The 14,055-nt window shown below is 36.2% G+C and overlaps 1 protein-coding gene across 1 annotated transcript; it reads right to left on the bottom strand.

The window, feature by feature from the left end:
- Positions 1–7,236: 7,236 nt before the first annotated feature.
- Positions 7,237–9,447, bottom strand: LOC126618737 (xyloglucan endotransglucosylase/hydrolase 2-like). Its single transcript, XM_050286886.1, has 3 exons — positions 9,115–9,447; positions 8,049–8,242; positions 7,237–7,810 (listed from the first exon to the last, which is right to left on the bottom strand). Exons 1-3 carry the CDS (start codon positions 9,382–9,384, stop codon positions 7,447–7,449), a joined length of 828 nt encoding a protein of 275 aa, XP_050142843.1. The 5' UTR covers positions 9,385–9,447; the 3' UTR covers positions 7,237–7,446.
- Between the last annotated feature and the right edge of the window lie 4,608 nt (positions 9,448–14,055).

Raw genomic sequence — 14,055 nt, forward strand, 5'->3', positions numbered from 1 at the left:
CAGAGATTTCAAGGGCCGCAGATCTGGAATGATCAAAAGCAGAAAGCAACTGTCACTTTGGCTGCAATTATTACCACGAAAATACCAGTTGTCAAGCATTTGTCACTTTAGAGAAAAGCAAAAGAAAGCAAGTGGGCGGTACATGGTGGAAATGGAAAACAGAAACAAAAGCAAAAGGAAAAGCAGAAAAGCAAAAGAGAAAAGCAAAAGATCTTCCTATTATTATGATTCCTTATGTCTGCAGATGAAGAAACAGAGAGAGTGCAGCAGAAAAACACTGCAAAAGCAAGGAATAAACACCGCATCAGAATAATGTAATTTATTTTCCTTATCTTTCGGAAACATCTGTATAAACTTCATCAGAGGGTAAATAAAATAAATAAATAAATAAAAATAAAAAATAAAATAAAACGGCAAAGCCCAAAATAAATGGGCTGGAATGTTGTGTAAAGGGCGAAGGCCCATAAGCCCAAAATAGCTCTAACTAGGCGATCAAAAGTACGTCCAGTACTCCACAATTATTCGACAACCTGCTGCTATTACCACTAACCAGGTGATCAAAAGTACGCCCAGTACTCCACAATTATTCGGCAACCTACCGCTATTATCACCAACCAGGTGATCAAAAGTACACCCAATACTCCACAATTATTCGGCAACCCGCCGCTATTACCACCAACCAGGTGATGAAATGTACAACCCGTACTCTAATATCACTTGGCAACTAGCCATTCATACCACCAACCAGGTGATGAAATGTACAACCCGTACTCTAATATCATTTGGCAACTAGCCATTCATGCCACCAACCAGGCGATGAAATGTACAACCCGTACTCTCTTTCATGCCACCAACCAGGTGATCAAAAGTACGCCCAGTACTGCATATTATACATGAGCATTACTCATGTCAATCATACATAAACATTCATGAGCATCACTCATATCAATCATACATAAACATTCATGAGCATCACTTATGTCAACATTGATGAGCATCACTCATGTCAACATCCATGAGCATCATTCATGTCAATCAAACATTCATGAACATCACTCATGTCAATGAGCTTCAAAAACTTCATTTACAGAGCTCTAGCTTCAAAGCTTCACTTGCAAAGCTTCATCTACAAAGCTTTAGTGCAGGGTATACAAATACCGCATCCGAACAACTGCCACTTCGGCCCATACATAGATTCAATTTGAAGTCTCGAGCCAACAGACTCTATTGACCGAAGACGTGGGGGACTACATTATGTACCATGTATTGGGCCTCAATTGGGCCTCATGAAAAATACTCGGGGGACTTAACCCATTATTTATGTATTGAGGAGTGGGCCCTTATTTTATAAAAGGGACTCCCTCACTTTCATTAGAGAGCACTCATCACTTATGTATTAGGAGCGAGCCCTTATATATTGGACCTCAACTAGGCCTCATGAAAAATACTCGGGGGACTTAACCCATTATTCATGTATTGAGGAGCGAGCCCTTATTTTATAAAAGGGACTCCCTTACTTTCATTAGAGAGCACCCATCACTTATGTATTGAGGAGCGAGCCCTTATTCTATAAAAGGAACTCCCTCACCATCATTAGAGAGCATCAACTCCAAGCCCATCATTCATGTATTGAGGAGCGAGCCCTTATTTTATAAAAGGGACTCCCTCACCTTCAAACGCCACAAAGCCGAGCCAACCAAAGGCAACATAAGCTACGAGCTGAGCAGCCTCGCAACGTGTGCTACTTCTAGTTGAGCATCATTTCAGATTGAGCACCACCTCATATCGAGCATCAGTTCAAGACAACATCTAGTTACTTCGGCCCACACATGGACTGAATTTCAAGTCTCCAGCCAAAAGACTCTTTTGACTGAAGACTTGGGGGACTACTGTTTATACCATATTTAGGGCCTCGTATTTAGATCTCGTACAAATACTCGAGGGACTTAAAATGTAATTATGTGATAAAGGAAGGGGAAAATATGTAATAAGTGAGGATTCCTTATTCTATAAAAAGACCCATCACCCTCACAATTAGGGGAGGCGAATTCCTAGGCCATCTCACCTTCTCTCAAAGCTCTCACTCTCATAGCTCTTTCTCCCTCATATAAATACATAATCAGTGTGGACGTAGCCCAAACCTTGGGGTGAACCACGATACATCTTGTGTTATTTACTTTCTTGCAGATTCACAGTCGGATTTACGTTGTTCCAAGACCTCCGGTTTTGTGCATCAACAACTTATTTGATTAGGCTTGTATGTTGATCTTTGTAAATACCTACATAAGTGTCAAGATATAGTGCTTTTAATAAACTGAATTATACCACTTAGTACTATGACCTATTGGTCCTCTTCACTTATAAGTAAGAGGTTTTAGGTTTGATTCTTGCCAAAAACATATTTGAACCATATTATTGCTAGCTCTAATGTGAGGTTTAGCCCACTCACATGTCCCATGTCCCCTTAGTGTAGATAATATTGTTTGTTAAAATAAATAAATAAATAAATAGTTTGTTAAAAAATAAATTGAATTACAACCCATAGCCTATCCGGACCCAAAATGAATGGATAACCCTGAGTTGTACCCCTTTTAAAAATAATTAAAAAAAAGGGTAAATTACATAGTAGCCCCTCAGGTTTGAGCTCTATTGCAATCTCATACAACATAACGGATAATAAACAGTTGTAAAAAAAGGATAAAATATGATTATTGGATAAGGGATATTTTTAGTACAAATTGTTAACATAACGTTTTCCTTCTGGTTTGGTATTGATGTGCTTTTTTAAAAAACTTCTTCTGCTATGCTGTGAAAATAAACAGCTGTAAAAAAAAAAACAGTTCAGTGTTTGATAACTTTTTTGTAAAAGTGCTTTTAACAAAGAAAACATTGTTTAAGTGTTTGATAAACATTTATATAAAACTGTTGTGACGATGTTAAATGACGAAAAAGGGTATGATGTTAGATGTTATACTTTTTTATTCATAATGTAACTCTTTCTAGAAGCATCCAATTTTCTCTCTGCCCCATCTTCGCCTTTCCACATCTTCCAGACCCTTCTCCACACCTCAAACCATCCCCCACCGTAGCATCTTTGAGACCAAGATGATCTCCCCAAATTGATAATTTATTTTCTAAATTTGGCCTGACTCGATTATGTAATTGCAGCAAAAGCATATAGTGATAATAAGATTTGGAGTGTGAGGGTTCGGCGACTCAGAGTTGACGAAGCTCAAAAATTCGAGAAGGTGTGGGGGTTCAACGACACCTAGGGCTACGGCTTCATCACCCCCTAAGATGGAAGCGAATATTCACCAATCATTGGTTAGATCCGACGGCTTCCACACCGTCACTGAAGGCGAGTCCATAGCGGTAGTTTTGAATTTGGCAGTGGTTGTGGATTCGAGAGAAAATACAGGAGGTGGCCCGTGGCTATGGTGGGTTGCGTTCTTGATGGGTGAAAATTAATGACCAATGGGTTCAGAGAGGTGGTCATGGTGTTAGTAGGGGCTAGGTGTGGTGGTTGGGGTGGTCGGAGTTGGTGGGTGGTGTTTAGCACAGAGAAATGGAGGACATTATAGAGATGGAGGACAAAGATGGCATGTTAGTAAAAAAGGCGGGGGTATTATTGGCCTTTAGAAAATTTCATTAAAACTTCACTGTAGCTCCGCATGCTTCATTTTGAAGCAGTTTTCTGCAGTTTTTGAAAGCAAGGTCAGAGCAGCTTCCTGATTTCTGCTTTTTATCACCACACTTTGAGAAAAAACTGCTTTATTTTTCAGTTACCAAATGCTTGAAGGATCCAAAATTTTTTGAAAAGCTGCTTTTTAATTAAGCACCACAATGCCAAACTGGGGCTAAATAAACCTAATAATAAGCTGAAGTACGCCAGGCCCGGCCCAACGACTTTTGAATCATATTCCGAGTGAAGTGGACGATATATAGCAAGTACGCTGGTGCAAAACCTATATCAATGAAAAAACACCAAGTGTGCCTAAACCCCTCAAGGTCCACTCATAGACCTGCAAAACGAGATGATGAAGAAGAAAAGCATGATAAGAAATGCTATATTCTACAATTACCAATTTACCAGACCACATTGTAGTGCAGCTCTTCTGCAAAATCCCAACTAAAATGCTCATCCAGTGCCAATGTGCGTGCAAGGATTGGCGTCGTTGCCTCTCAGATCTTCAGTTTACCAAGGACCTATTTTCACGAACTCATACTTGCCTTTTGGTCCAAGGGAACCCCCCAATACAGTGCTCCAGGGATGGCAGATTAAGTACACCCACTTCTTGGTCGACCTCAACTTCAGCTCTACCAAAAACCATGTGGCTTTGAAACTTTGTAAGGACCCAATTTTCCGAACTAGAGATATACATATTGTGAGTTCATACAACGGTTTGCTTCTATGTGAAGACAGGTGGATGAGATCGGTGAGTCTGTACATATCCAATCCCATTACCGACGAGTCTTTAGCTATTCCAAAACCTTCTATGTATAAGAAAATCCGTTTTACAAATTGTTATTCTGGCTTTGGGTTTAGTCCCATCAGTGATGTGTATAAAGTTGTTCTGATTAAGAAGCCAACCGATTGGTCCAAGGAACCGGGGGCGAGGGTTCTCACGGTTGGTTCTACTACTTGGAGAAGCATCGAGGGTTTTGATGAGATTCTCGCATTATCAATGGTACTTATCACGACGGTTTTATTCAATGGTTAGGCCGGCGTATGGGTTCTCTCGGGATATTTGCTTTTGATGTTGAAACTTAGCTTTTCCAGCAGATACTACTACCCCCCTTGTCGTTTTGATATGAAGAATGTGTCTAATTATAACCTCTCGGAGTCTTGAAAGGTTGCCTCTCTGTAACTGTTTACTCGCTTCATAGCATAATTATTTGGGTGATGAAGGAATTTGGCGTTAAGGAGTCTTGGACCCAAGAGCGTAATATTTGCAGCAACACTTGTCTCCGTCCTTCAGATTATCCCCAACTGGTTAGCCTTACAGAGGAAGGAAAAGTCTTGTTATTAGAGAATTGTGGAATATTGCGAGCTTATTCTCCTAGTACCAGGGACCTTGCGAGGGTTGAGATCGATGGGATAGCATGGGTGGGTGGCTCACGTGTCCACATTCCAAACTTTGTTTCGCTTAAAGATGTTATCGGATTTTAGAGTTCGAAGGTAATACATGTCATATAGGCTCATAGCTAATCAAGCATACATGGTATTATGTTTTGTAAGACTAGCTTTGTTTCGCTTAAAGATTTTATCAAACGTTGTGTTTAATTTTTCCAATTGATTGCAGATTAATGCATTCTTGATATCTTGCTTTTCTGTATCACAAAGGTGCTTCCAATTGATTGCAGATTAATGCATTCTTGATATCTTGTTTTTCTGTATCACAAAGGTGCATTCTTGAACTCGCTTTTAGAATACAACATGCTCTGTGGTTTGTTTTGGTTGATACCATCTTTTGTTGCATATGATTTTCTTCCTTTGTTTACTAGTTTGAACTCTTCCCTTGTTTACTGGTTTGAACTCTTCCTTTGTTGACTGGCTTTAACGTTGTTCTCATTACATTTGTGTACTGCATTAACATACATTAATGCAGCGGGAAGTATAGGAGATCTAGTAATATTGAAATACAGTATAATAAGAGGAAGATTTCTAAAAGTGTATTTATAATACGAACAAGCTGAGAATACAAATCCATAAGGTTGTTCAAATAGCAAGACCCAAAACTAGATTATTGTTTAGGCCTAAATCTTTTCATAAAGGAAGTGATTTTGGCACACCCTTTTTCTTCTATCTGGAAATTACTTCGTATAATCATGAACCTACAACATACCGGGTTCGAAATCCACTCCTTTTTGTGGCTTTAGCCCGCTTCTTGTTACCTTGTTACTAAACAAATTGCATGCGTATAAAATGGGATCTAGGACCAGTGGGTCGGTTCTTCCCTAAGTCTCCAATTCTCAATATTCAATATAATCCCTTAAAGATGACTCAAATCTCCCCACTCTGTAGCATGAGATTTTGAGTCCAGTTTGTCCATCTCCGATTATAAGTTCTCGTGCAAGTCCTGCTTATTATGCGATGTGAGGTATCATCTTGATGATTCAGGTTTTTGCACCATCTTCCAGTTATTTAAATAATTTTTGCAATAATTTTACGAATAAAAAATCATTAGGCTAATCTGGTAATTGGTCTGTTCCGAATCTAATAGTTACACCTGACATGGCATTTTCAGGGTTACATAGTTGCGAAGCAATTTGTTGATTGCTATTCAGCTAATTGTCATGTTAAGTTCATAACTTTTGTGTTTAATTTATTCCATGTTCAAATTTCTAATGGCTAATCACCTCTATAAAGATGACTAATAAACAAGTCTTACATGATAGACACAATTCTTTTGCACTTAAAGAACTTTCGTGTGTTTAATCGTATGCCTAACCAACATTTAATATTAGTGGTGTCGCAATAGGATACAAGATTTAAATCCAATCTAGGATTAAGCCACATCTGAGAACAATTTTTAACATTGGCATAGTAATGGGATTGGCTCTAGAAAATAAAAAAAGCTTGTCATTGTTAAATTCATAACCTTAATTAAGTTTCAGTTGCTTAAATTTTAAAACTCTTTTTACTACGTGTTTAATTTCTCGTCTTCTTAAATTTCTTGTTAATTTTAGTTTCAATCAATTATTTATTTCTATAAAAAAATCTTTTAATTTGGTTTTGTGTGATTAATTGGTTAAATTGATTTACGCCAATCCTTGTGCAATCGATCTATAGTGATTGCCCTTGGTATATTATTATTATTGGTCTTGTCAACTATTCAATTGTGCTTGTTTTATCTATTTTAAAGGTAATCAGACCATTTAGTATTACGGTCTAGTAGTATTCTTCTTCACTTGAAAGTAAGATATTTTAAGTTCGATTCTCGTCAAAAACAAATTTAATCTACATTATTGTTAATCCATTGTGAAGTTAAGCATACCCCCCTCTCGGCCTCTCCTTAGTATAGATAATACAATATGTTAAAAATAAATAAAATAAATAAATAAATAAAAAGTAACTCGAGCTCACATATCACCGAGCCCTCGTTTTTCTGTTCCGTGGAATCACAAACAAAAATTTAGGGATGTGATATCCACACATCCCTTTTTACTTCTCTCACACTTTTTTAGTTTTCGACCGTCGGATCAGATGAATTGAAAAAAATCAACGAACATAGATTAACAAGGAATGTGAGAAGCCACACACCCCAAAATTTATTATATAAACAGATCTTACAACATTACCGCTAATCATACAAGGACGAAAGAAACATTTCATTTATTTGACACGATGCTAGGCCAAACCCTGTATTCACCGGAAGTAATAATTAAAAACACTATCAAGCCCTTGATCATTAAACTTTAACATTAATCTTTCTTTAAAGGGAACTAGAAAGATCGTCTGCATTCAGGTGGAGCGCCTTGTGGGAAGCGTTTTAAGTCGGTGCAATAGTTGTAAATCATGAAATATTTCTGCACCCATCTCAGACGTCTTCTGCTGGGAGCATCAAGCTCGTTAGTCTGCCATTCGGAGAAGGAACTGGATGACCTGGAATCAATGACGTTGAAGTTTCTGTAGTATGCTGTGAAGGGTGCCTTCGACCAATCAGTTTTCACCAACCCTCCTCTGGTGGCCCAGTCATCTGCATTCCAAAGGCTTGAGTATATCCTCATGGGTTGGCTCTTCGGGAATGGGACACCAACTGCTTCAGCGTTCTTGAATACTCTGATGGGAGTCTTGTCAACCAAGAAACTGAAAAATGGAGAAGCAATAACCCAATTAAATTTTTCTCTTTCATTTTTTTTTATGCAAGCGATATTCTATGCTAAACATATTTAAACTAAATGCACGAGAGTTTGGAGTTGGGTGCAGAGGAAGAGCACATTGCTTCTACTCTAGCCAACTCAACTAAACTCAATTCTTGTGAAACCATAAATAGAACTTAAGCGTAGGGCATCTAAATATACATGGATTAATAATTATTTCTTACATTATGTGTTGGGGCTTCCAGATGACGGAGTAAGTGTGGAAGTTTTTTGAGGGGTCAAACCAGAGATAGAACTGCTGCTCTCTATCTCCCTTGCCCTGGGTGAAAATATTGGTGTGCAAAATGTAAGGGTCACCGCTAAGATTTCCCAAGAATTCGAAGTCGATTTCATCATGTGTAGGACCTTGAGAGGACAGCTACATAAGAAAAAAAACAAAAACAAACCGAAAGATGAAAAATTATTATCTGTATATATATAGTAAAACAATTGGTCTTTAAAGCTGAAACAAATTTAAACCTCGAATGAATTTTGACTTGTAAATTATGTTATAAGTATTCGGTGGCTCACTCTCGTGAACGTATAGTATATATAGTTACTGTTGAATTTGATGCAAGCCATTATAGTCCAAAAAACTTAGTCTTATTTCTCTGTCTCACTACTTTGGAGATATTTTTACAAGACAAAAGCATCCATTTTCAAGTGGGCCAGTAGAATTCATGTCTTTATATGAAAAAAAAAAATCGTACAACATATAATCCTAAATGAAAAATAAAAAATGCTATTAGCGGTCTAAAACATTATCATGTACTCGTAATAAAAAAACGAAGTTTCTCAAAATATATCAGAATTAGTTAGATTTATACCATTTGATCCAATTTTTCTCTAATTTACGTAGTTAAAATGTGTGACTTCATCCGAAAAAAGATATCAAAGAATAATTTAGAGTATATAAACATTTTGAGCATTAAGGATGTAAAAGGATATTCTCTTTTTTTTTTTTTTTTTTGTATATATCTGACTGCTAGATGATGAATGTATTAAGTAAATGCATGTATTGTAACCAAGTCCGTAAAAATTTCACTTAAAGATAAGTTTTATTTATTGCCTACAATATCGTGAAGCCCACGTCAAATGATAGAGAAAAAAATTTGAAGAAAAAGAATGAGTTAGTATTTATATATATTATTTCCCCCAAAATAAGGAGTATATATGTAAGTTATTTGTTATTCTATTTTTTAGTATGTATGAGGAATGTGTACGTATGTGTGTTGTGTGAGTGATACGTACGTAGTATGCGGTGACGGTGCCAGCAGAGTTGCCGGGAACAAGCTTAAGCTGCATATCAATCCTCCCAAAGAGGTACTCTTTTTTGGACTGAAACCCAGAGCCAGAAACTTTGTCTAAAGACAGAGAAAGAAGTTGACCTCCCTTGAATATTTTGGGGCGGTTGCCACCCCATGTTAGGTCAAAATCCTGGTAAAAGTTTCCAGCATAAGTTGCTACCATTAAAGAGCTGCAAACCAATCCCACCAACAAAACCAAACTAGAAATCCCCATTTTTTGGAGAGAGAGAGAGAGAGAGGTTTAAGGACTGTTTTCAAGGTGTGTGTAAGGGTTTTAGAAGGAGGTGTATTTATATAGGAAAGGGGATGGAGTGAGGACGTAATGCTAACTGGCAAGGGTGGGGGACTTGTGAGAAATATTAACTTGGAGGAGCCAAACGCCAAAGGCAATGCCAGCTAAGCACAAAATGAAAGCTGGAAACTTTTGTTTGGGCATTGAGAGGTGCCTGGCTTTCTAGGTTTTTGAGTTTATTATTAAAATTTGGTTGGTTGTTTGTAAACGAGAAAGAGAAAGAGTGGGAGAAGATATTTTTTAGTATGCTAGAAATATGATCTTGTATGCTAGATGTAATTATATAATTGGTTAAAAACTTGATAAATAAATAAAATCTTCTATTAATTATATTATAATACTTAATATATCGGACCGTGTTGCTAGTATTTTGAAATTTTTTGTCCAGATGGAGATACATATTGCTAGCTATGGCTTAGCTAATAAATGTCTCCAGGATGAATGATGGATTTATGGGTGATAGCAGCCAGGTAGGACCTCATCTTTCTTTTGGTGTGATTTAAATTTGGTGGTGGATGCCAACTTGGTGTGGTATGGGAGAATAAAGTTTCCGTAATTCCCCCGGGACCATCAATCATGTATTGGGGACGGGAGGGAGGAGGGGGCTTACCATTGATTAGGAATTTGACAGTTGGCAAAATGATATCTGAGTCACTACTTTCCATGTCATGAACATTCAAGGATTATTCAAGGGTTTTAATTTCAACTCGAACCCTCGTCGACATCTCTCGAGTAAAAAAAATAGCAAGTAAAATATGGAAAAGGATCTTCGTCATATTTTTTTTTTAGAAATTTTGGAGATCTTGTGATTGTGATCGTACATCGTATATCATGCGTTCAGTTTTCGTTATGTACTATTTATATTTAATTTTAAATTTTAAATTTCAACTAATTTATGATCGCATGATGTATGATAAATGGTCACGATCACGGAATTTCCAAAATCTCCAAAAAAAAGAATCCGACAAGGATCCTTTTCCGAAAATATAATAACTTTGAAAATAAAACATTACTTGACAAGCACTCGAGACTCGAGTTATTCTCAAAGAGGGGCTTGAGTTTTTCTCGACGGGGTCCTGAGAAATAGGGGGAACTCAAATGATTTGAATTATAAGGTGGTTAAGTCTTTCTAGGGGCAAAATCCTAAGAGTATCAATTAATGAATCTCTATCTCATTATATGTTGGTTATATGCATCAACATTAGATTATACATCAATGTGATTTCCAAATGTAATTTCCTAACGTTACTTTTTCAAATTCTCTATGTTTATAAGTAACTGTTATCAAATGATCAAATCACTTGACAATTAGTAAAGTGGTATAGATATGTACACAACCAACCAAACAAGGCCACCAACGTTATGCAGTTAAGAAATTCAGAGTCCAATAATTGTATTTGGGTGTTTACTTTACAGCATAGGTTTGGCTTTGTATGATCTCAATTATTTTTTAATGCTTAATTTGGTTTTTTTTTCAATTAGGTGCTTGAAAGTGAACTTGAACCTAATGGACACTGATCAATATATAGGATCCTATCTCATTGGCAATTATTGGTTTCAAATTCAAATGTATGACTTGTAGTTTCTCCATGCTCTCTGGACAGGGATCATCTCTATTTTCTTTTAAGTTACAACCAATTTTTAATACTATTATATTGGCATCCAAAAACTTCTATCTCATCCTCATTCGTGCATTTTTTTTCCTTTCCAAGTTTAATTATTAGAAACTGGCGACCATGGTCTTTGACAGACAGGGAATGGGATTGCATGGTTTTTTTATTTTTTTTTAATTTGAGATATGGATAAGAGTAAAATGGGTTGAGACATGAACAACTGAAGATTCTGACACCCAAACCTTATGTGGAGAAAATTTTAGTTGTGACGAGAATATGGATGGTACATCACGTGTTTTTATGCAAGTGGTGGAAAATTTTAATTTTTAAGTTATTAACCTTTTAACACACATAACCCACCATTTATATAGGGATACGTGGTGTATCATCTCGTGTGACGGTCACACTGAAAAATCTCTCCCTTATGTGCATGTATGGCCACACTTTCCAAGTTGATGGTCCAACATTTGGCATGGAAAAATCTCCCAAGAGGTCCAGGGAGTGTGGAGCCTGCGTCGGTACTATCACAAGTTCCAACGGTGACAGAAAATTCATGAAAAGTTTTATTTTTTAGAATGTTAAAGAGACTATCTTAAAATGGAATTCTTTGACATTCTCTGTCACTTAACAGTTTAATGTTAATTTTCGTGCCAGTATTATAAAATATTGTGTAGAAAAAATGTGGCAGAGAGTCTATACAAGGTCCTACTTTTGAGAGAATTTCCTTAGAGCATTTCCAAATGAGACGTTAAAATCTTAGGTGGAATGCCACTATGCATATTAGACATCAAAAGTCTCTCCAACTGAAGTGTTATTTGTTAACTGGATTTGAAAGCTTTGTAATTTGGAGTCAAATTTGGCATCAATTTCAAATTTATTTTTAATTATTTTTATAGTGGATCCCTTATTCCACCAACATTTCAACCAATAAAAATTTTGATTCAACATTTCTTTCATAATTACAACTATTTAAAGCTCTATTTAAATAATAAAATAACATTTGACTATGTGGTTGGAGAAGTACAAAATTTGACATAAGACTTCAAATTATCACATCAGTCATCAATTGTAATTTAACTTTTATAACTTGACATTTTCTTTGTAGATGGTCTTAGCATTTCTCTCTTGGAAATGCAAATAAAGAAATGCTAAAGAGACTCTCTCAAAAGTGGGCTCGCTATAGACTCTTTGCTACTTTCAGTTCCTATGTCAATATTATAAAATATTGTGCTAAATCATAATGTAACAAAGAGTTAACGAAGAATCTTAGTTTTTAGAGAGTTCTATTAGTATTTCTCATGCAAATATAGTTAATCATACAACTTGTAAATTTCATCCCAATTTTGAGAGAGTCCTTAGCATCTCTCTTTCATAAATAGCGCATTTTATACTAAATTATTTTTTATATTTAAGTTAAAACATATCTATTGAATGCAATAATATTACTTTGAGGAACTGATTAGCTGTTAAACATTTGCCCCCGAAAAAGAATAGCTGTTAAACATGTCTATTATAATTAATCTGCCTCCCTTACTAAAGTGAGAAGTAGGCCAGTATGGTGTCCTATATATTCGCAATTCGTAGCCTTTATGGTGTTGCTCCTGAGTGTGCTTTAGAACCTTGAATAATCCTGAGCTGGAGTCCTTTTCTTGGTGAACTAAGTAATCACTAATTTCCAACACAAATCAACGTAGTAATTTTTTCGAGAAAAATAAAATAAATGTTGTAATTAATTGATATCGAATTGGTCACTTTCCTTGTTCAATTCGTAGTTTAGCTCATGAAAAGAAAATGAGAGAAACTTACAGGCAACATAGTGTATGTTTTGTGTTTGTTTGTTTTCCTAGTCTTAATATGTAGTTAAGTTACGTTACAAGAAATCTTGACTGCATGGATTATATTGCTTAACAACAAATTAGAGCTCTTCAAACTATCCATGCACATCATGAATGGCTACTGTGGATTTTGTTGACAACTTTTACATGGTTTCAACTCATTAATTTAACAAATCCAACTCTAATCAATCCTCAATAAGTTACTAGCTATGTGAATTTGGTTAACTTAAGCACGCGTAAAATTAGGTCTAATATTAATCCTGGCCATCAACACATTGCTCATTTGGCAATTATCGGGTAGTCGTTTTGTATGTATCTCTATTTATAAGTATCAAACCTGCCCCCAATGCACATATCATATGTTAATGAGTAAATTTATTGCCAACCTGCCCCAATGTGAAATAGTTTAGGGGTAGTGCTATCTACTCCACACACTTCTCAATTTTCAGTCATCTGATTGAATAAATTGAAGATGATCAAAGAACATAAATTAACAATGAATGTGTGAGAGGTAAAAAGAGGTGTGTGGATAGCACCACTATAGTTAAAATAAAATGCATGCACCCTCCATACTCAAAACACTACCAACCTACTTTTTAATCATGTAACAAAGCCATAGAGACAGGTCCTGGGCCCACTTCTAACCTCAACATTATAACAATTTAACCACTCATTGCTAAGTGTGAGTTTTATCGCAAAATGCATCGGTGGTACTAGAAGTGGAACCATGCACTTATATATTGTATTTTATTATAATTCCCGATGTGAGACTCATTTTCGACACTTTATTAATGATGATTAGAGTTTATTTCTGGAATGGAGAGTGATATGAATTTGAAAGCTTGAAGGAAAAAATTTGAGTTATAGCTGATCTCAAGTGAAAACCTTAGGTGGTGTAGTAAAAATTAAAATTTTAATAGAAAAAATTCTGCCGTAAATAATCACATCATATTACGCTAAGTAAAGCATTCCATATTAAAAGAGGAGAGAGATGTCTTCAATATTGGGTCGAGAGGTGTCAATCTGTTAGCATTTTAGAAAGAGAGAGACAAGCGCCAAGTGATGGTGGTTGCATGTCCGCGTGGCTTTGTTTTATAAATTCCCTTTAAAATAGTTTGGGGATGCACATTCCAATCTTGGTGACC

This window comes from Malus sylvestris, chromosome 4 (genome assembly GCF_916048215.2).
Source record: "Malus sylvestris chromosome 4, drMalSylv7.2, whole genome shotgun sequence".
NCBI classification, from domain to species: Eukaryota; Viridiplantae; Streptophyta; class Magnoliopsida; order Rosales; family Rosaceae; genus Malus; species Malus sylvestris.